The following is a 24,012-nucleotide window of genomic DNA, read 5'->3' as shown; positions in this document are numbered from 1 at the left end:
AAATGTAAACAAACAATGCGTGCACAACGATTAGCAAACGACAGTGCCGTACTTATCCGTTTCTGCATCTTCTACGATTTGCCGATAACTAGCCGATAACGACAAGTGTGCAGATCTCCTTTGAAATGCATATGCTCGGCTCAAAATTTCAGGGCGAGACGATAACGCAACTGTGATTGGACGACAAGTGTGCAGATAGCCTTATTGTTGCATAAGCAAGTGAATAATTAATCGATTGTAAGTCCGCCGTTTGCTTTGATTGTTATTATTTACAAAAAAAGTGTGCACGTAAAAAACGGGTGACAACTATATATTGTTCTATATATAAGGAAGCTGCCCTGTGTGGTGAGCATCAAATTAAAATATACACGTAATGTATAGAGAGTGTTCCATAAATTTTTCAATAATTTAGTTTAAGAAGCAAACAACTTTAGAGTAACACTTCACAACAAGCTTTCCAGGCGTTTAGCGCTTTTCAAGCTTTCAGCAATAGCTGACTTATGTAACTTAAAGCCTGAAAGCGCCAAACGCCTGACAAGCTTGTTGTGGATTTGCACTCTTATATTTTCATTCAATTCAATCAATACAGAGGACAAATAAGTGTTTATAAAACATTTATTTAAAATAACATACCCAAACGGTGTAGTACGTAAAATTTACGTATATTACGAATAACGTAAGCTAAAACTGTCTTATAGGGTTTAAATATTTGAGAGACAAGTAAATTCAACGACTTGAAGTCAGGTAAAACCCTCAGCCATTTGCAGAAAAAAACTTAAGCGTTCAGCAAACTTATACAACGACTTCTTTAGTTATGGCCGTCTTCAGAAGCGGTTGTTAGGTTAGGTTTACGCGAAGAGTTTATGACAGTAGTCATTTCAGTAAGATTTGTTATCACTATCCTGCAGGAAATGGGACTAGTTTGTAGCTAACTATAAACTAACTAGCAGTCGACTAGTGGCAACTATTTATCAACTATTTCTTTTGGCCGTAACTAACTACTTTTGAAGGGCGAGGGCCGCATAATAGTGAGAACTGTTTTCCTCTGCATTAGATGTCAACTTACTTGTAGCTAACTACATAAACTATCACTAAAAAAGATTTTGTTTTTTTTAACTTTTTATAGTTTTATTTATTTAACTTACATATTTGCTTACTTGTTTACATGTTCTTTAGTAGGTGGTCTCATATTTGAAAGCGACCAGACATAACATCAAAATGATAATATAAAATGTAGACCTTTGTTTTATTTGTCCCAAGTACGGGGAAGAATCTGCGAAGTGCCGAAAAAAGTGTATTGAAAGTAGTTTTTGAGTGTGGATATTTAAATAGAAACTTGTAAAGAAAACAAATTCCCGATAACGTCTGCATGACTCCTGCACGACTTTACAATTAACTTAAAGTTAATTTGGTCATAGCTAGTTAAAAGCCAGTTATTTATCGTAATACCGCAAAAAGCTAACCAGAAGTTGGTTTTTTAATCAATTGATATTTTTTTTCTGCAGGGTATAGCTCGGATTTGTATGCAAAAAAAATAAATCTAAAATTATGTGCCATAACAACTATAAGCAAAATACAATCAGCGTCAAAATAATGAATACCTCGACGTTTTGACGATTTTACTTTTCTTTTGTAACCGACTTTTTAAATCGCAGAAGTTGTATGCTAATATAGCTACTACAACAATTCCACAGTTGAAGAACGATATTGAATGCATTATACCCGAAATTGGGCCAAAATTGTGCAAAATTTTGATTGAAAATTTCTCGGAAAGAATAAGGTTCTTTCACCAAAGTCGGGCGACCATTTCTCATATATTATTTTCCCATATTTAATTGTAGTCTATTAGTTACCTTTATATTGAAATAAAATTAAGCAGCGCTTTGTATAAAATAATAGGTGCAATCCCGTATTCCTCGGACTCAGACTAGTAAAACTGTCAAAAAATAAAAAGTCGCTCAGAGCGAGAGAGTAACATTGAAAAGTACGGGATCGCTTTCTAGTAAAAAATGGTAACTTCTGTCAACTTCAACATAACCTCTAAATTTTGGTTGTAAATTTTTGCTTATTTTGTATGTAAACACACTCAGCTCACACATGTAAATAACCAAAATACTTTCAAATTCATTAGAATCCACTAAAACAAGTAATTAAATACTTTCCAACATGAATTAGCAGAGTGCACTTTTCTTTTGTTTACAATTTGGTTGCCAAACACACTACAGCTGATCGTTTGACACATTTACCAGAATTTACCAGCAAAAAATTCTCGGACTAAAACTGGTAACTTCTGACAGAGAGAGAACCGTATTTATTCTCTTTTTTGTCCTCTCAATAGTCAGAGAACCGAGTACGGGATCGATTTCCACTAAAATCTGACTGATTCTGACTATTTCTGACTAGTCCGGACTCGTGCGGGATCGCAACTAATTTATGGTTTCTGTTTTAAAAATTAAAACCCACGTTCTTGTCCTGGCACTCGATATATATTTTTAGGCGCCCAAAAATGTGAGAGTTAGTAATTCAAATAGTGTTCTTAACATTTGGCAATTTGGAATAACTAAACTCAGTGAAAACGCAAAAAAGACTTTCCACGCTAATCCTTTTTTAGGCAGAACACATGCCAACGAAATTTCCTAAAAGTATACTAGGCTTTCTGCGACAAGCACTTTAGCAACGCCTAGTCATGTGGAATTAATATTTTAAAATTTATGCACACCATTTCGCCTCATTGATTACACTGATTTGCGAGGAAAAGGCAAATAACTTTTACACCTCTATGACCATGTCAAGTCCTAACTCATATCTACATATTACACACACTCGTCAAAATGTAGTAGAATGCTGAGTTGGCAAGAAAATACTTGTGCACAACGGTGCTTGGTTGGCAGTTTCAAAGTAGGAAAGAAAGAAAAAAATAAAATAAAACTAAAGTTCTTTGTCAGCTGCCATTAAATGCACGCGCCATAAATTTTGCCTATAAGAAAGGATACCTTTAGCAGCTAGAAGGAATCGTCGAAAGAAAAATAAAAGGAGTATTAAAAAAAAAATGTGCATAAATCATGCGCTACAAGCCATTTAGTCAAGTTAGTGAAGAGCAGGTGAGTGCAAGCGATCGATTGTAATGCTTGCCTTAAGCACTTGGATGAAATAAAATAAGGACTCGTAGTAGGCATAATAAGAGTACTATAAAAGGTTGGAGAGACTTAAGAGTGGCGGCGCCGGCATTATGCAAGCTAAGACGTTGTGCGGATGGTATCTGCTATAAAGATGATTACTAAGTTGCAAAGTCAAATGTCTTGGCGCCTGAACGTAGACTTTGTGAAAAATCAGCCAAGAGCGTATCCGTGCATGCATTTAGTTTGCGAAGGCAATCAAAGTTTTAACATAGTTCCTAGTTTTACACAATTTGCCGAAATATTTAATGGGTTTAAAGAATGACGTGAAGTGTAGTGGCGAAAGTAGACTATATTTTTAGTTTTCCTTACAGTTTGGACAAAGGCGAAGCTTATCTTCTTACCAAAACGAGACAAGACCGCTCATGTAAAACCGAAGGATTTCAGGCCTATAAGTCTCACTTCGTTCTTCTTAAAACTTTAAAAAGGCTTATCGACAAATATTTGTGACGGAATATGACTAATGACAACCTCTCCTCGAATCAGCGTGCATATACCAAGGGAAATCCGTGGATACTGCCCGTAACGAAATCGGTTCGAAGACTGAATGAGGATTGGCTATAAAGGAATATAGCCTCGGAAATTTTCTCGATATCTAGGGTGCGTTCAACAATGTCTATCCGGTGTCTCCTATTACCGCCCTCCTTATGGTAGGGGGTGCAACGGGGTCGGGTGGATTTTGTTGGGCTCCTTCTCGAGAATAACTATTCTATCAGAAATGAGGGATGGCTCCATTACAAAGTATGCGACCGAAAGCACTTCCCTCTGCTCTGGAATCCTACCGTTAACTCTCTACTTGGAAGCCTAAAGAGCACCGGTTGTCAAGTCGCAGCCTACTTTTTTGACATAGCAATCGTATCAAGAGACAAATATCTGCAGGCCCTGCTTGAGTAATTGCAAGGAATCTGGACTTAGCGTCAATCCTACTAAGATCGAAATGGTACTTTTTACAAGACAATATAAAACTCATCTATGTCTTCAAATCTCCCACCGTAAGTCGGGTGGCCCTTACTCTCTTAACCGAGGTCAAATACCTTGGAGTTATTCGAGAGAAGAAACTTGACTGAAAGCGACATTGAAGACCACTCTGCGAAGGCCAATACCACCCTGTATGACTATAAGACGGCTATGGGCAAAAAATGAGGAATACAACCACATACATATAGTACACTGGATGTACACAGCTGTGATAAGACACATTATTTCCTACGGGGTCACCGTATGGTGGCCTGCGCTAAACAACACTTTGTGAAAGAGCTAAGGTGGAACGAGTGTAGAGGCCGGCTGCCATGCTCGTCACGGGAGCATCTACCAAATCTCTGGAAATAATGCGAAATCCTCCACCCGTGGATCTCTACGGCAATTTCGGGCCGGCGGCCGAATCCCAGAGCGGAAAGAATGGGAAGGGGTCACAGACTTAAAACCAGGGTCGTTGGATATATATCTGCGGTCACAAGCAATAACAGCCTAAGTGAAATCCCCATCTCGCCAGCTGGGCTACTTAAAACGTTATAGGCGAATATATTTTGGTTCCTTATAAAGCATAAAAGGGGGGTCTTGCTTATGATCAGAGATATACAGATGATTCCACGCTTAATGAAAAAGTGGTTAGCGTGATTTACTCCGGCGAACTCGCGCTAAACCTCAGTTTTCGTTTATCGGACCATTGCAGCGTTTTTCAAGCAGAGCTTAGTACCATAATGGAGGTCGTTCGGAGGCTCATAACCTCCACCGGTCCAGGACGGCCTCCCGCTTATTTATTCTGACAGCCAGGCTGCTATAAAATCCCTTTAATCTAACGGAACAACGTTCAAATTAGCCATAGTATGCAGGAAGACACTCAACCTGCTGGCATAAAAATGCTCCTTGATTGTTGTATGTATCCCTGGATACAGGAACAGTCCACCAACGACTTTTGCAGAAGTTGCAGATACGAGTAGGTGGTGGAGAATATCGAACATTATCACTGCCAATGTCCCGCCCTGGTCACATACACTTTTTAGCTTGTTTAGCCGACTAGCCAACGGGCTTTTCCAGCCCATGTGTGCTCCGTGCTCTGCGCGGTGGCAGCCGCTGTAATCTAACCTATCGAATACAACTCACTGTTGCATACTTTCTCGGACCTCTCAAAGTTTCATTTCTCTCTGCATTTACCATAATTCGCCGTATCGTGATTTCATAAATATTTTTTTGCAAATAAATTACGATTCATAATTTTATTTCTCTTTTTTTTGGCCTTCAAATTTATTTGCTACATTTTTACTGCCTTACCGTTCACGTCCTTCAATTGTTGTTCTAAACTTTCAATTTCAAATTAGCATAATTTTATAGCATTTTTATGTCGTCTGAACTGAAAAGTATGTACATTGTACATACATATGTACGCATTCCCCGACGGTTGTTCATTTATTGATTGCCACAACCACGCCTTGTTCATACACATTCCACAATATCAACATACGTTTTAGCATTTCAGCGCATTAACCATAACGGTCAGTTGGGTATTGTGCGTAGGTCTGTTGAAAAATATGTCTGAACATACATACATACAGTCAAACATGCATGGCGTGGCCTTTCATCCAGACAGCTTAGCACTCCCTTTGGAATTTCGGTTGGTTTGCCCCTTTAGCTTTTCATATTTTACAGCATATTTTCTTTAGGAATTTTTATACTTTTCCACATTTCGGAAAATTCAGGTTGACGCCCACACTGCATTGCATACTTTTGTGCTCGTGTGCTTCATGAAAACTTGCTATGCATATTTTAGAATCCAATATATATGTACATAGTTATATGTTTATAATTAAAAGCAAATTTATTTCATGAATTATGCATCGCCAGTCAAAGCAAATGAAAAAGTGGTTTCAGAATTATTTTCTTTAAATATTAAAAACAGCGGTTGAATTCACAAAATTTTTGCCTGAGGCATGCGGCCCGCAAGTTTGCTGTTTAAATTATGTGTGTACACTTGTCTGAGTTGAGACTGCAAAATCGAAAAAAATATTAAATTATAAAAAAAAAATGGATGAACATAATTCGCCAGCATTTCGGTTATTATAAAAAAAATAAAAGTTGGAATAATATCCTTGTGAAAGCTTGTGAGTCAGTTAGTGAGTTTGTATGTTGCCCTTTCACGCTAAAACTGCTGAATGGATTTGGGTAAAGTTTGGCACACAGATAACTTATGGCCTATGCATGTAAATTAACGAGTACATATGGAACATTTTATGAGGAGTGCTTCCACTTGTTAAAAAAGTAAAAGTCATTATTATTAAGATGTTGCACGATATGATTATTATTCGAACGGTATTTAGAAAAGCTTCGTTACGAACTCAGTTGCTAGGGTTGCCACATGTTTAAAAAGTCAAATTGTATTTTATGAATTAATTACTTGAAGCACAGCAAGCGAAAATCGTTTAAGGAAGCTTTGTTTCGGTAGTATTTCAAAGAGTATTGCCACCTGTTTTAAATTTGTAATTAACAAGTTCACTGAAATTTTACAATGAAGTTATCAAAAAAATTTAAGACGTATTTATTAAAAAAACTTGATTGACGGGGGTTTCCACTTGTTTTAAAATTAATGTCAGTTTTCTTAATAAGGTAAAAAAATTCAAAAATACTGTTGTCTAGTGAAAGAAATTTAATACAGCTTTATTTGGAAAATATTTTTAAAGTGGTTGCAAGCTTCTTAAAAATCCAATTTAATTTGATCGGAAAGTAAAGTGAGATGTATGACAAACCAGAGAATTTATAGAAAAGTTTACGGAAGGTTGCCACCTGTTTAAAAAGTAAAATTAAATTTTATCAATTAATTACATGAACAAGCAAAAACCGTTTAAGAAAGCTTGCGATCGCATTTCTGATGAGTGTTGCCACCAGTTAAAAATTTTTAATTACAGATTCACCGACAATTTACAGTAAAGACGTAAAAGTATTGCAGTTTGGGATATATTCATTTAAAAACTTATTTGAGGAGGTTCCTACCTGTTTGAAAATCAAATATAGTTTTCTGAATAAATAAAAAAAATTGTTCTACAAGAATTTAAAACAGCTTTATCTGAAAAATATTTTTAAAGAGGGTTGTTACCATGTAATGTGGAACGATTTTCCGTCATCCCTCGTCAAATTTGGTTTGGAGATAAACCGGTTTCGGCGTTGTGCCATCTTCAGTGTAATTTTTCCGGTTAAAGCCAAAATTTTGAACAAAAAGTTAGATAATTAAATAAATTTTGATCAACAAGTTAGATACATAAATAAATAAAACTACAAAAATTAAAAAAAAATTAATAAATAAATAAAGAATAAACAAATGAATAAATAAATGAAGAAAAAATACAAACTAAATAATAAACAAATAAATAAGTAAACAAATACATAAATATTAACACCAATATAGGTCTAAGGAAGCTTTATATCAAAAATATTTTCGAAAAGGTTTCCACCCGTTTAAAAGTAAAATTAACTTTAATTTAAAGTTAAATAAATGTTTAAATATGGATAGTTGTTTTGAAGAGATTATTTTGTTTAAAAATTGTATTTCCCTTCCTTTCCATAATATTATGTATTATATAAATCAATTTATTCTGTTAAATTTTATGTATCAAATCGAAAAACTCTTGTAAATCTGCCACTAGATTATCCCAATAATAACTTCTGAAGAGATCCAAGGAACATAACTATGTAATTATAATTATCCTTATAAAATTCAGAAAAATTTCGAAAAGGTCCTTAAAAACGAAAAATCAACATTTCTGTAGTAGACTGCTGATAATTTTATATATTTAGTTTAATCTCTTTTGTGGAACTTTACTCAATTTCGGATTAACTACCTAACAATTTCTAGGCAAGTGGCAACCCCACCCGAAATGATAACTAAATATGAATGAGCTTCTAAAATAGATAGTCAATTGATCAAGTTTTTAGATTTAGTTTAAGGTTTTATAATTTTTAATACAGGTGGTAACGCTGCTCACAAATTTTTGTGTAATAGCAAGAAAATACTCGGCGTACTTCGCTGCGCCTTAAAGGTATTTTTGTGTAACAAAACGCTTAAGGACTCATTCGCGGAAAAAAATAAATGGATTTAAATAGCTTTACGAAGTGAGAACACATTTTCGATTTATGAATAATTCTTTATTTTTTATGAATATGGGTGTTAGCTAATGTATTTTCGAATGTGTTTAGAAAGTAGTTAAATTATTGGCTGCCTCATTTAAATTAAATTTCCCATCTTATAACTCGAGCCTTCAAAGGTGTATTAGTTAAATATTTTAAAACTTTTTTTTTTTTATTATTCAAATACTTAAGTACGTATATACGTATATCTTCCATGAAATGCGAAAACACATTTTTTATAATTTGAAAAAAAAAAATCTGCCTACTTTACAAGTACTATACAAAGAGAGTATTAGCAAGTAGTTTTAGATGTTGTGAGGGGGCGTAACAAAACCAAAATACTTTGTGGGCACTGCAAAATACGCGGTGTATTTCCTATTTGATGATATTTCTAAATCTAGGATATCTAAAATACTTTCGTTTAATACACATATTTGAATATTTAGCTTATCTTATAAATTTAAGTGAATTAAATCTTTCAAATAGGTGGCGACATGCCCTAAAAATATTTTCGACAGTGAGCCATCTTAAACCTCTTTAGTTTGTAAATATTTAATTTATTTTGTCAATTTATTTGTATAAAGTTTTTCAAACAGCTGGCAACCCTCCTCAAAAATTTTTTATACATTCCAGTTTTCTAAAATTAGTTAGTTTGATACCCATATAGCAATATTTACTTTATCTTATCATTTAATTAAACTGAATTTTCAAACAGGTGGCAACTCTCTAATTTTCTTTTTTCTATATTTTAAGTTAGGCATCTAGCAACACCTAGTTAACTGGATTTAAGTAATTTCATGCTTTAGTTTTTGAGTGATGCGCGTACCAACATACTGACAGACAGCAGACAGACAAAAATTCAAAAAATTTTTGAATTGGCTTTTGTTGATCTAATAAAGATCCCTCATATTAAGTTTTCTTTAATATCTATAATGTACAAATATCGGTCTGTTACAATTTTATTATATGTATAGATGTCATCTAAAGTACTAAGCAGTTCATACCCAATTTGACATTAAAATCTTAATTTTGATGGTGGTTGTTTTACAATATTCTGTATTAGTTTTTTTTTTGTCTCAGGTTCTAACCCAGTCTATCTGGTTCTACTAAATGGAAACAAATTTATGAGAAATTTAAAAACCTGCAAATTAGCAGCTCAAACAAGCAGCATTAAATTTATTTCACCTTTATTCCATTATTTATGTGAATAAATTTCCTTTCGCAAACTTTATTGCATATGTACATATTTGATTACATTTATGAGATTAAAATATTTGTTTGTGGTGCGCTCGTGCGTATACGTAACCACAATTTGCAAAATCATCTGTTTCAATTAATCGTAAATTACTGTTTTTTATATGTAGATACACATGTATCTGGCCATTTATTTTGGCATACAACATCCGCCTACAGCAAAAAAAAAAAAAAACAAAATACAAAACTCAAACATTTTCGTAAGACTGAGCTAATGCACCTACCTAAGCCAGCCCCATAATCAGTGCGCTAAATAAGCTCTAATTACGCTAAGGATGAACGATAATGCTGGAAACGCGCCAAAAAATATAAAACTCCGCGAATAATTACATAATAAACATAATGCCAATGCAATATTTCTCAAAGCCGTTCAGAGTTGGCAATTTCACTTAGCAATTTCTCAGCCATTCACGTCTGAATTCCTTTGTTGCGTGTATATTCTTTCATTGTACTTGTTTTATGTACTTTTCATTGTTGTTGCACATCCTTCATTGCTCTCGCGCTCCACTAAATTCACTGACACGTCGAAGACATTTTGGTTTCTGTTAACACACCCACATTTCCGCAATCGCTCGCGCTCTCTCTCTCTCTCTGCTTCAACTCCAGCTCCACCAGCAATTGAAAAGTGCACGTTACCGCTTGCGTTTACTGCTTTTCGCCACAAATTTTCACATTGCGTATTTTATGCAAATAATGTCACAAATTAGGCGCGCGTGCTGCTAATTCAAAATTTGTGAAAAGCGATTTGGTTGCCGACCGCCCACCGCACAATTCCCTATTTAGTGTTGTGGCCACACATTTTCGGTGTCGGATGCTTGCTATTCGTGGAATTGCATGAAATCTGTTGCAGCCAAGTGTTTGCGTTTAAGCGAACCGGAAGTGCACTAATTTGTACAATTGGGAAACTTGCACTTAATATTTATTTCTCTATGGCTAATACTAGTTAATAAAACATAGTTTTTATTTATTTATTGCCAATTTCCTCTTTGGATGAAGAATGTATTAATTGAGAATGCAGATTTGATTGTACTCAAAGTATGGCATAAATACACAACAACGACATTTGTGCAAATAAAAAAATATAAGTGTGTATATAATATTTGTAATTTCAGTATTCAGTTGTAGCTTATGACGATGCATTCTTCCTGTCTGATAATCTGTTTAGAAAAAAGGCAAACTAGGCCATTTACATACACACCAAATTATTTCTAAACTCTCAAGCTGACTGATGGACATGCTTGGAACTTCTCTGAATGCTAAGTTGGTATGTAATTTTTAAAAATTGTTTTTGTTTTTGTCATAGTTTTCTGAAGGTCTTAGCGCAGTGTCCTTGTGCTCAAGCAAATATTAAACTTTTTTAATTCAAAAATAATAGAGTTCTGCGAGTCGTATGCTTTTTAAAATTTTCCCTCTCTATTACGCGAAAGGCAGAATGAAATTGGTTTTCTTTAAAATATTTAACAGTTAGATATTCAAAGAATCCGTATTTGAAAAGAAATCATAAAATTTCTATTACCGTAATATTCAGCCACAGAAACCATGGCACGTCTCATAGCCATATGGATATCTTTTCAGCAATTTTTAGTAACCTTAGCAAAGCAGGATTAAAGCTGACATTCCTCTTTTGAATATATACGTAAGTAAATTTTTGGTTTAGTTATATTCACAAAGGTTAAGTGAGTGGACCTATATAAACTCAAATGTTTTTGAGAAAAAATTTTGGATGGAAAAAGTTTACTTCTCATATACTGTAAAATTTGTTATACGATCATACTACTAAACTCGCATGGCGTTAAAATTCGTAAATAATAATAAATAGATGTGAGAAATTTTTAAAAATTTGAAAATTATTTTTCATCAAACTAATTCAAATTGTATTGCAAAATTTGGAAATTTTCTTCAACCAACTACTTTTGAGCTCTCCAGAATATCTTTCATTTTGAAGTAATTAAAACTATTCATTAAATTATAATCAACTTTTTAAACAGTTGAAAAACCTCTTTTCATATGTGTAATCTTATATATTATTTATATATATACGTGATTTTATTTATGGTATGTTATGTTTTTATGTTATGATTTGTTATGTTACGTTGTTATGTTATGTTATACTTGGTTTGGTTTTGATTGGTTTAGTTTTTATGTTTTGATTTGTTATGTTGTTCAAATGAGTTTGCAACTCAATTCACCACAGTTCAGTTTGACTCCCCTTATCTCACCTCTACTAACCTAACATCAACTCCTCGCAGTTTACTTCACTTCCACTCACCTCACCCCAACTCACCTCATATCATCTCAACTCAATTCTTCTCACCTCACTTCAACTCAACTCAACCCAGCAAATATTATTTCACCTCACCGCAACTTGTTTCACCTCAGCCCAACTCACCCTAACTCACTTTAACTTATCTAAACTCACCTCACCTGAACTCACTTCATTTCAATTCACTTTACCTTAACTCAATTCAACTTAACTTAACACAATATGATAGTGTCAAGTACTTTGGGATGACACTAGACAGAAGACTTACCTGGAAAAAGTATATAGCAACCAAAGTTTCTGAAGCGAAACTAAAACAAGCAAGTCTTCAATGGGTTATAGGACACAAATTAAGCCTAGATAAAAAGATCTTGTTATTTAATATAATGACAAAACCATGTTGGGCATACGAAATCGGGCTTGGGGGCCCGGCATGCAATTCCATTTTGAACAGACTACAAAGTAGTGAAAAATTTAAGGAGTTATATGCGCAGCTCCATGGTAGATAAAAAATACGATTATCCGCAAAGAGATTAAGACAAATACGGTGCACGAGGGCATAAGAAAGCTAAACACCAGTTAGTCAGCACGGTTAATGAAGCATCCAAATCGATTAGCGAGAGAAGAAAGTATTGCCAATATATGAAGTAAGTTTGGATATCCGCAATACAATCATTTCGGCTCTGGAATTCGTCCTTTCAGACCGGCTACCCGACACGAAATCCAGTATCCATGCGGCTCAGAACCTCTTCCTTTCCGACCGACAGTGCGGCTCTGGAAATCGTCCTTTCAGACCGCCTGCCCAGCACAATATTCAGCGATCGTGCTGCTCGGAATCTTGTCCATTCCGACAGCCGCAACAACTGTTATAAGCAGGGAACGGATTTTTAGGACCTAAAAACCTACAAAAAAGGCAAAATAAAGTAACGAAATAGGATGGAAAAGGCAAAATAAAATAGCGAAAAAGGCAGGAAAAGGCACTAGGTATTGCAAAAAAGGCAAAAAAAGGCAAAAAATTAACGAAAAAGGCAGGAAAAGGCAAAAAAAAGGTATTGCAAAAAAAGCAAAATAAGGCACTAAAAAAGACAGAAAATACGAAGAACAATCAATAAATATATGTATTTATTTTGGAAATGCTTATATTACAAGTAAACCAGAAAAACTATGAAGTAGTTTCATTATATGAAAAATTTGTACTTTGAATCTTTGACTATTTTATCCTTTCGAGTTTCTAACTCATAAAACTTTAATCTATATAGTTGTAGTAACATTGAACCACACGATGCATTTTGAAGTTTTCTGGCAGCATTTTCATTCGATTTTCGCGAAGAAAAGCCTTGAATGTACTAAATGTGCGCTCGACGTAAGTTGATACAAGTGGAGCCCGATTTGAATATGGAACGTTTGAAACGTTCATATTATCAGGAATAAGGGCGTTTTCCTCGCCTTTTACAATTTTATACACACTCCTTATTGTCTTCAAGCCTACGTTAGCTGAGATAACGGCTTTGAATTTTTTCAACACCAATTTGGCAAGAGGTCCCTGTGCTTCTAGAAGCTGCATGGGCATGTGTATATTTTTTAATCTTAAAACAAAATATTGTAAATGCTATAATCACTTTTTTAAAGGTAGAAAAGGCAAAAAAAGGCAAATATCTTAAAAAAGGCAAACAAAAGGCAAATATCTTAAAAAAGGCAAAAAAAGGCAACTTCAAATGTGTATATATGGAATCAGGGACATTCTTATCGAAAATACTCTATCTCTTTAGCAGAAAAAAAGGCAATTTCCATTAAATCCGTTCCATGGTTATAAGTATATATGTAAAAAAATTCAAAGCATTGCCGTAGAAATTTTAAGTTTCACGGTAATTTGTAAGATTTTAGAACTTATTGTTAGTTTCGAAAAAAATATTCAATAAATAAATACATATTATTAAAAAAAAAAACTTGTGTGTTATTTTACTAAATTCGCCTTTTCAAACAAGTGGGAATTCTATTCAAAATATTTCTAAGTATAACTTTCTTATATCTCTTTCGTCAAATATTTTGACAATAGTGAATTAGGTTGAATTTGAGTTTTTAAACAGGTGGAAATACTTAAACACCTGAAAATATATTACAACTAAAGATTTCTTAACACTCTTTCGTTAGACACCAATATTTAAATCTATATATATGTATAAAATAATAGCCGTTTTCGTTGTTCGGAGTTAACCCAAAAACTACTGCATAGGTTTCAATAAAATTTTCAGAGGTTTTACCTTGAATATATGGTCCTATTATAGGCTACCAGAAAACTCGATAGGTGGCGCTGGGGTCGAGTTATAAAAGTCGTATTTATGAACCGATTTCGTTCAAATTCGCAAAATGAGCTACCCGTATGATGAAAAATTCGTTTCCTAAAAATGTACCCTGTATATTTTATGAAATCTAATTGAAATTCATAATGCGTATTCATTTCATGACGAGCAGTGGTTTTCCAGAAAAGGGACCTAATGTATTGCGCTGCAGCCGAAATATATGGAAAACCACACGGGGTTTGGGATTTTTTGCATCTCCAATAACTGAAAACGCTCATCTGTGCTCTTTAGTTTCCTTATAAGGATTTTTATTAGCTTTCATGGTTTACGGACCAATGTTGAAGTTGCAAGATCATAGAAGAATATTACGCACGCTTGGCAGAGATCTCACAGGTGGAAATAAGACGATCGATATAACTCATGACATCGAAAGGGATAAGTATTCCATATGGTATCACAGCGCTACTATTCTTGGCCTATGTATGAGGAGGATTCTGCTGCTTTATTCGTTTAAATTTAATCTATAAATGTTTACTTTACATACCGCTTTTACGTTTAAACGCTATTTTTGTATTGGCCAACGCAAAAGATCTTATTAGGCGCAGCGAAGCAAGCGGGCATTGGCTAGTATTTAATATAGTGAATACATAGTGTATAATTTAATAAAATTCAACTTTTCAAACAGGTTGCAACGCTCCTCATAACACTTTCAACCAAAAGCTATAAACCAAAAAGTGATAATATTTTTTTTTTTTACGTAGTCGAATTTGATATTCGGCAACCCTCCTAAATGTATTTTAGAAGTAAATCCTTTTCCAAACCATTTCGATTGTTACCAAACGTTTAATAATTCATTTAACTTATTAAATAATTCAAATTTTGACTCGTGGCAATTAAAAAAAAAAAAAAATCATTGGAAACCTACAGACCAAAAACTTATTTTGGTCGATTTTGATGAAAACCCCCATTGTAGTGAAATTGTAGTTTCAACGGCCATCGCAATGAAAAGAGCTAAACAATTAAAGGTGAAAATCTGATTTCATAAGGGACACTCATTGGACGTCTCCTAAGGGTCGATGCAGCAAAAAAATACCTTTTTTTATACAAACCATTTCACAAAAATATCGTTTATCCCATTGTATTCAGCAATACCTTAACTTAGCATAGTTTTAAATCTAAAATTTAATTTTGGTTTTATTGCAATCCACGTTAAAAAAATTAATTTGTCTTAGTTGATCCGGAATGGCGTATATGTAATTTAAAGTAAATCAATTGAAATGACAAAATCGATTTCAAAAGTTGCACCGCAAATTAGTTATATAAATCTTGTTTGCTCTAGAATTTAACACACATACTCGCGTTCATATATATGTGTAAAATACAATTGAAACAAGAAATAGGAAAAAACCGCAACGTTAAAAGTTAAAACAGCCACAAATGCATTAAAGGCAACTAAAACAAAAAAAAAATAAAATAAATTGGAAAAGTTAGTTGCTGAACAAAAGTTCAAGAAGGAAACTCAAATAAAAAAGCCATTCAAGCAATTAGCAAAGCAAATACGCGCAAACACATCTTGGAACAACAACAACGAATAAAACGCACACATATTGTGCAAGTAATGTAAACAAAAAACTGTTTGAAGTACCAACTTTGTTTGTTTGTCGGGAAATTGCTTGCCACCGTCTGGTGCCCACAATCGTTTGCCACCCCCACGACTACCTACTTACGTCTTCAGCTACACACAAAGCACTACATGGCGTATAAGTAACGCGGTGCACCGCTAATGGCTGACTTCTGGCTACATATACACAACTACGGGTACATAAGTATATATACATGTGTAAATTGAAGAGCAGCAGTGAGTGGTTGAATAGCGTCACTAAAATGACGCTTGACAATGCGCGCATACATATGTACATATGTTATACATATGGTACAATAGAGTGCCTCGCCAAAAACCAAGTAGCGGGTTTTCCACCGGAATTATAAGTTTATTTTTTTTTTATTTAAAAACTTTCGGAAAAGTATTAAGAATGACTTGAGTTGGAACGAAAGACCCACAACAATGGGGTTTTTAATTTATACCTTAAATAGGAAACACACAATCTTAAACAAACTAGAAACATAATTTTAAATTATAGACCAATCGATTGATACCAAATTAATATATATATATATGTTTAATGGTTTTATCGTTATTTGACCAAGCCTTTTATTTTTGACAAAAAAAAAAAATAAAAAAATTATTGGCTTGCTTTAACTGTTATTATTTGACTGAAAAAATGAGAGTCAACTGTAATGTTTCAACAAAAAACTTGACAGTCGAAAAAAAAACTGTTTGCTGAGACTTTTATTATAAAAGATATAACTGGATGGGTCCCTGTTTTTAATAAATAAAATTAGTTTTCAAAAATATTAAAAAAAAAAAATTACCTCACACGAAGATCGAAAACAGTACCAAACTTTTTTTATGTGCAGAGTTTTGCACCCGAAGTTTCCAAATCTTTTACCATCTAGCCATTGAGATAGATGTGGAAAAAGAAAATAATTTTTAGGAATTTTTTCGGGGCTTGCCAGGATTTTCAAATCAAAGATTACATTCAATTACATTCAAATCTTTACTATGCTTTTTATATGTATATGCTAAAATTTTACTTAATTTTTGTTCTTTTTATAACATCTACTTTAGGCTGCCTCACCCAAAAAAGTAGAGGTTTTTCACCTGAATTATGTAATTTATTTTAAATTTTTAAATTGCCACAAAATATTACCAAAAATTAATTAAAAGGACAAAAAAAAAAACGATTTTCTCCTAATAGATAAAATAAGTCTTTATAAATACTTTTCCGAAAAATTACCACAGATGATATAAAAGCTTAAACGTCTGCAGAAAAATTTTAAGATTTACGTGAGCTGGATTGACTTGAAAAGACCCACAAAAGCGGTATTTTTTGTACATAAATAAAATTAGTTTTTAAAAATATTTTTCTCAGACATTTTCCAAAAAATTTTTCGCGAACGTTTAAAAGTAGAAAAAGTTTTACAGTTCCGATGAAAAAACATTACCGATATTTTTTTTTTGTATCGTGAGTAATGCACGCTAATGTACAAGTTAAAGCTAGTACCCACGCTAAAATGCGAGTATTTGTAACTCAAGTAGGTAAATAGTTAGTTGCTGACGTCTGTAGCCTAGCCCATTGGGGCGGTGTGCGGCGGACCTAAGGACTTGCAAACGGTCTGTCATAGCCGCGGGAAAAGTTTGAGGACTTGAATGTTGGAATATTTTCTAGCGCCAGGCGCATTTGTGTGTGTTTACCTACGAGTACTGGAACACGCAACTACTATTAGTCAGCGCTCATATTAGCATATGAAGCGGGGTGCAAGCGAGTCGATGTACCGGTGAGTCAGTCATGCATACGAGTACTAGGGGAGTTAAACGTTGGTCATGTGCAGGTGCAAGGGTCGTTTTGTTGTTTTTGTGCTCGCATTTTTAGCGCTTAATTTGGTGGAAATGTGTGCGCTGGAGAGGCGGTGTCGATGTACACACTTCAGTAGATATACATATGTGCATACAAATGTATGTATATATTTATAAATATACATACCCACCCACATGTATGTATGTAGAAATGCCTAGTTATTACTGCACGCACTTTAGCCTACTTTTGGACGTTTGTACTTTCAACTATAAACCTACATACCACTTGACATGGAACTTAGAGATCACTTTGCTTTTGTTTTCTAATGAGTCTACATATCAGCGTCAACCTTTGCAGCAAAGTAGGCAATCATTAAAAGTATACAAAGTGCCGTAGTAAAACTTAGCAAACATTTCCGCGTCATTTGCCATTAGGCTATTATTAAAATGTATTTGCTTTTACACCCATCAGAGCTGCCCTTTTCCGTTAACAAAATGCCTGTAACCCCATTATATTCTGCTTATTAAATACATACATACATTTTTCCCATTATCTGCCATGCTACTTAATTAAAGGTCATTGCTTTTGCCAGTCTTTACTTTCCACATTTGTTCCAACTCAACACTTAAGTGCCTTTTTTCTGTAGCAATTAATTAATTTTTTTTAAGACTTTGATGTTGATTTATCAATTATTACAAAATTAACTTCATTGTCATCACATCAAAAGTTTCTGACAGTCATGAATATTCATTAAAATCAATTTTTGAATGTTGTGCAGCTATTAATGGTGTACAGTGAACAGTGGTCACGTTAGAAAAAATATCAGCCAAAGTATTTGCAAGGTAACCAAGGTATGTATGTAGCTGTTTTTTTTTTTAAATTTGTATAGAAGTATTTATAAACGGGATATTCCATGTCAACCGAATCATGACTGACGAGTCCGAAAATTGGAGTGAACTAGAAATTTCAAACAGAACTCGCTTTGAAAGCTTCAGTTTCTTCTTTAAAGGACTATGGACGTCTTTAAATAAGCCAGTATGGCAGGTCTTATATAGCGTCTAAAATCAGCGAAAGAAAAATTTGCAAAAATCACAGAGAAAAAAAAAACTCAAAAGATGGTAAGGTAATCCTGCTAATCTATATATGAGGCATTCTTCTTCAAATGAAGTCCCGCTCTCTGCGAAGTGGTTCAGTAAAAAAATCAGTCATATCCTTGAAAACTCGGTAAAAGTATTTGTTTTTAAATGACGAGTGACGTTTTTTTAAAACCCAATGTGGTGGAAATTTTTTTAAACATTTATTGAATTTGCTTGAAATTTGTTACTCTAGGATCGCGGATAAATTTTTGATAATTGAAGGGGTTCATTTGAAATTTATTACTCTAGTTAAATGCCTCTGTTTATTTTCGTTTACTCAAAAAAAAAAACTTTACGTTCATAATAATTAATTTTTTGCGTATCAAGAAAATCGCCTAAATAACTTTTTCTACTATAGCTAAAATTTTCTTAGGGTGTTTCGAAATTTTATTGTTATAAGGCAAATGCAGGCTTTTTTAAAAACGAAGTAAATTAGTACAAATTGTTAGTAATTTTCATTAGAGTTTGAATAACTCCTTTCACTAAATGGCTTTTAGTAACTTTACCGAGACCTTAACTTTTTTTTATTTTATTAATTTTTGTGCAGTTTTGAAAAAATTTTCTTGCTAAAAAATCTTTTGTTACACTACTTCACTTTATTCCTATGATTGTACAGGTTAAATAAAAGCTTGTTTTTAAAAAATATTTTTTTTTTACATTATTTTATTTTATAATTTTTAGTCCATTTATAAAAGCGTTTTGCAATAGATATTAAAATAATTCAACTTGCAATGGAAGAGAACAGAAGACTTGGCAAGCAAAATGTTGTTTACTTACGTTTTGTATAAACATACATATGTACATATAGCAGCAGTTAATTTTATTTAAAGAAATGGCGTGTCGTCCATTTCCGCTGTAGCATCGCATATATTTAGGCGCAATATTTAACTTCTTCTGGCGGGGCGACATCTGGAGTCTTCTAATTATATCTCCTTGATATGATGCCTACAACGAGGTTCATATCTAGACTAGGTTGATATCTAGAATTTGCCACAAATAGCTTTGCTACACTACCGCCGCGGCGCGCCGGCAGCTTTAACAATTCTATAGTGGTTTTACGTTCTTTGGCAAATTACGCTCTGTTAGCCATAAATCTTACTATTTTTTGACCGCCTTTGAATCAAGACCCCTGGACCATATGGGGAATTCATTTATATTTTAAATTGCATTGTCATCGTGATTGGAACTATGCTGAAAATTTCAAGCCTCTAATTTGTCGGGAAGTCGGTTTAAAATCGATTAGAAATTTCCACGATTTGCGCGGGATGACCAAGTTAAATAAAAGCTTATAAAAATAGCAAAAGAAACAGATCTTTTTTCTTAAAAAAATTGTATAAAGTTGTTGGAAATTGATGTTCATTCCTTTTCCGTTTAAAAATTTAAATTTAAGGCTTATTCTAAGTAGGTGTTGCTCATATTGCTCCACGAATTCCATTTATGCATGGCAACTCAAAAATACTGGGACTTTCATAATTTTCTATAAAATTTTTCCTATTGAAACAATTGTGACGTCTCAATTTTTAACGTTCAATAATTCTTTCATATTTCAAGATTCAAAACAGATTTTATTTTCTGCATCATTTTAATAATGGAAGTATCTTCAAAATTTTAGCGCCGCAGATTTTTCTTATTTAAAAAAATATTGCGCGTAGAGAAAACTTAATAAAATATACAAACTCTGTAAGCGCGTAATGTAAAAAATTGCAAGTACAAAAAAGTGTCTAAAAATTTTAATAAAACCCAAGAAAATTGCAAATTGAAGAAGGAAAATTAAAGTAATCAAATTAAAGACCAGCAACAGCTATAAGCCCAGCAGCAGCACCAATAAACCTTAGCCACTGCACTCAAAAAAATTAACAGCAAAACAACAAGAACATGCAGGCTCATCACGCCATGCCCGATTTCCGCTGTCGCATCACCTGCTCGCACAGAGAATGCCAGCGCCACGCCCACCTCGGCGTTGTCGATCAACATGAACAATGCAAGTGCCTCGGCGAGGTGAACGCCTCATCCATCTTCCTCGAGAATGTCCTGGACATGGCCAACACATTGGCACAAATCATGATCATCTGCGGCATACACGAATGCAAGGCCAAGTCGACGGTCGATGTGGCAACATGCGCCTTCCTGCACTACGACCAGGTTTGCTGCTGCATCGATACCACACCCAAGAAGCGGCTGCGCAAAGAGGATCTCTTCCACGAGCTAGGCAAGCGGTGCTTGATGAATCGTGTGGAGGCGCATCTCGCCTACATGATTATAAAGCGCGGCTTCAAAGCTTTCTACTACAAACCAATCGACGATGGCCGGGCGACTTTCTCAGAGGAATGCGTTTATGTGCATGCCGCGCGCAAGACGGCCGAGAGTTATGCACGCTACGATGGGCTGTCGTGCGTGGAACAGCGCGGCTTTGAGGCGAAAATTAAAGTGGCTTACAAGAACTTCTACGATCGAATGGTGAGACGTAGAACTCAACCGGAGGGCGAGAATTGCAATTGCTGCTTCTGTGCCAAGAAACGTGGCCACCTAATCTATGGCAAGAAGCCACCATGCGAGACGCCCAAGAAGAAGGAAGCGCACCGCTGCCCGTATTGCTGCCAGGAAAAACGTAGAAAGTTAATGCATCCGGGCCGCGCTGGTATGAAGTGTCCTAAATGCCATCGCGCGATGACCTATTGCGTATGTCCGAAATATGAGTTCGGGCTGGATTGGGTGAAGAGCATCTGGGCACGACCCGATATGGAACTGTACTACAAGGAGACAATTGAGGAGCGTTCAATGGCAAAGAGTGGCTGTGAAACAGAAATACCGGAACCAGAGGTGAAAGAAAAAGCGGAAGAGGAGGCCGAAGGAGAGGAGGCCGAGGGAGAGGAGGGCAACGAGTATCTGAGTCCAGATGACCAGCCTGCTGATGCAGATATTGATATGCCCGTCGACGAGGAAGAGGAAGGCGAATAGTGAAGGCGATCAGTGAATAGAAATTGAAAAGGAAATAAAGAGAAGAACGCAGAAATTGAGGAGGAATAAACGACTGGCAATAAATATATAGGCAACACTCACAATAGGAAAAGACGTTTTGAAAAATTATAAAAATTATTTGTTAAACTTTGGCAAAAAAAATATAATTGCAATAAAAACTAAGAAAACCAAGCATAACACATTTGGAAGGTAGACCGACATGGATACTCGGATAAAGATAAGCACCTACCCAGATAATAATAACCTCCTACCTAGGTACCCGGACAAAAAAAAAATCGTTATTCAAGTACCCAGATAACCTTTTGCCCGGGTACCCTGGAAAAGATAACCGCCTACCCGACTACTGGGATAAATATAACCCCATATCCGGCTACCCATATAAAGATAACCCACTACCCGGGTCCCTGGCCAGATATAGCCTGCTATCAAGGTACCCAAGATAATCCTGTACCCAGGTACTCCAATAGAGCTAATAGCCTACCCAAGTACTCAGATAAAGTTCCAGGTCACCGGATATATATTACCCTCTACCGGGGTAATTTGTTACCCCTAAAATAACTGACCAACTTGTTACAACGAAATTGAAAAATTCGAATAAATTAACTTTCTATCAAGTTATCGATGGCTATCGAACGCCCTATCTCATAATTCGGTTCAAAAATGCCCTTTTTCAAACGAAAACACATTGAGCTGATATAGGTCGATCTTCCACTCAGCCATCGATATAATGTATTAGTTTTAATTTCTATTTTAATTTTTTTTTCAATGCTGTAAATAACAAAATCAGCTCCATTTACACGCGACCAATATTACACTGAGAGAAAAATCAACAAATATTGGTTAATATTACCAAATTCAAACTTGAAAAGGAATCAACGTGACTTTTGGTTATTATTAAAAATGCCTTGGTTGATATTTTCAACAATGATTTGGTAATATTAACCACAACTTTGTTTACATTAACCAAACTTTTGGTTACCGATTTTTTCGTTTGAATACGTTCATGTTCTGCACTTCACAGATGCTTTTTCATAGTTCGGAGATACAAAACAAAAATTTTTATTATCATTTTAACATGTTGCCTCTGGCGGGATTAGCAGCAAGCATCTCTACACACTCAGCCACAGCCGCCTTATAAATGTTTCTGCAAATATTAAACTTGAATCAATTTTCCTCGTCGATTGATTTAGTTTTGCACTTCACAGACGCTTTTTCATAATTAAGCAAAATCAAACACAGAAAAAAACAAAAATTATATATCGCGCTTACAGCATTCGTACTGCTGGAAGCTAACATATAACGGCAAGCACCTCTGCTCGTTCAGCCACAGCCATACATACGAATTTGTTCTCAAATGTTCAGCTTGAATCATATTTCTTACAATCGACTTATTGACCACGAAAAAATCAAACCATAACTTGGTTGAAAAAACCATTGTGCTTTTAGCTCAGTGTAATAACCGAAAACAAGCGACTATTACAAATAAATATCCTAGGTAAATCTCAGTGAAGATCTTTATCTTGAAATCAAATATAAATCTCAGTTGCCAATCAAAATAAAGCGCGCATTTGTATATCTATCCAAGATAAACCTTTATGTTGCTGTGCCATTGACACAGGGCAGCGAATTCATATCTCAATTCGCCTTGGTAGAGAATTGTTACAGAAACGTGCTACAAGCTGAGACTATGTAAGAAGCTTGCGACAATTTTCGGATCGCTATGGTACTTTTGGACGCATGATATGAATGTTTTTGTGTCAAAAAGTGCGAGAGGGATTCGACAATTGTCGCAAACTGGTTACAGAATCTCCCTCTGGTCGAGGGCTTTCCTCAAGGCGAACTCATACAAGGTGGTATTGCCGGAGCAGCTTTAAATTTTTTGGCGAAAGAAATTTGTCGTGAAGAGTTCTAAAATAATACTGCTAAAAGTACTCAATGATTTTCGTTTTCCAATTCCATAAAGTTTTCAAAATCATTAAGAGGAGCATTTAATAAATCTGTCTGTTATTATTAACTTTCCTTTCCCATTGCCTACAAAGTTGGGCAAAATTAATTCGAATGACGAATAACAAATGAATAAATTATTTTTCTCGTTATTTGTAAACAATAAATAACTTTTTTTATTCAAAGAATAATTATTTGAATGATGGATAAATTATTTTATTCGTTATTCGAATAATTATTATCTTTATTTATTATTCGAATAATGAATAAAATAATAATAAAACAAGTAATCTATGTATATAGGTATGCACATACATATATTTATGTATAAAATTATAGCCTTTTTCGTTGTTCGGAATCAACTCAAAACCCTGGATAGATGTAAGTAAAATTTTCGGAAGTTATTCCCTGCGCATAAAATCCAATTAA

At 34.5% G+C, this 24,012-nt stretch overlaps 2 protein-coding genes across 3 annotated transcripts in view; both read left to right on the top strand.

The window, feature by feature from the left end:
• LOC118744113 (IDLSRF-like peptide) overlaps positions 1 to 24,012 on the top strand; it is a 182,512-nt gene that overhangs the window by 100,558 nt on the left and 57,942 nt on the right. The gene's annotated exons all lie outside the window — the stretch shown is intronic.
• LOC118744099 lies at positions 20,536 to 21,618 on the top strand. The gene has a single exon (XM_036476829.1). The coding sequence runs from the start codon at positions 20,536 to 20,538 to the stop codon at positions 21,616 to 21,618; it is 1,083 nt and encodes a 360-aa protein (XP_036332722.1).

Source organism: Rhagoletis pomonella, unplaced genomic scaffold, assembly GCF_013731165.1.
Source record: "Rhagoletis pomonella isolate Grant_MI unplaced genomic scaffold, Rhpom_1.0 Rhpom_scaffold_00001, whole genome shotgun sequence".
NCBI classification, from domain to species: Eukaryota; Metazoa; Arthropoda; class Insecta; order Diptera; family Tephritidae; genus Rhagoletis; species Rhagoletis pomonella.
The sequence above is the reverse complement of the archived record's forward strand: the minus strand, read 5'-3'. Positions and strand labels throughout refer to the sequence as shown.

Coding starts and splice junctions, on each gene's coding strand:
- LOC118744099 (XM_036476829.1), top strand. CDS start 20,536: ATGCAGGCTCATCACGCCATGCCCGATTTCCGCTGTCGCATCACCTGC.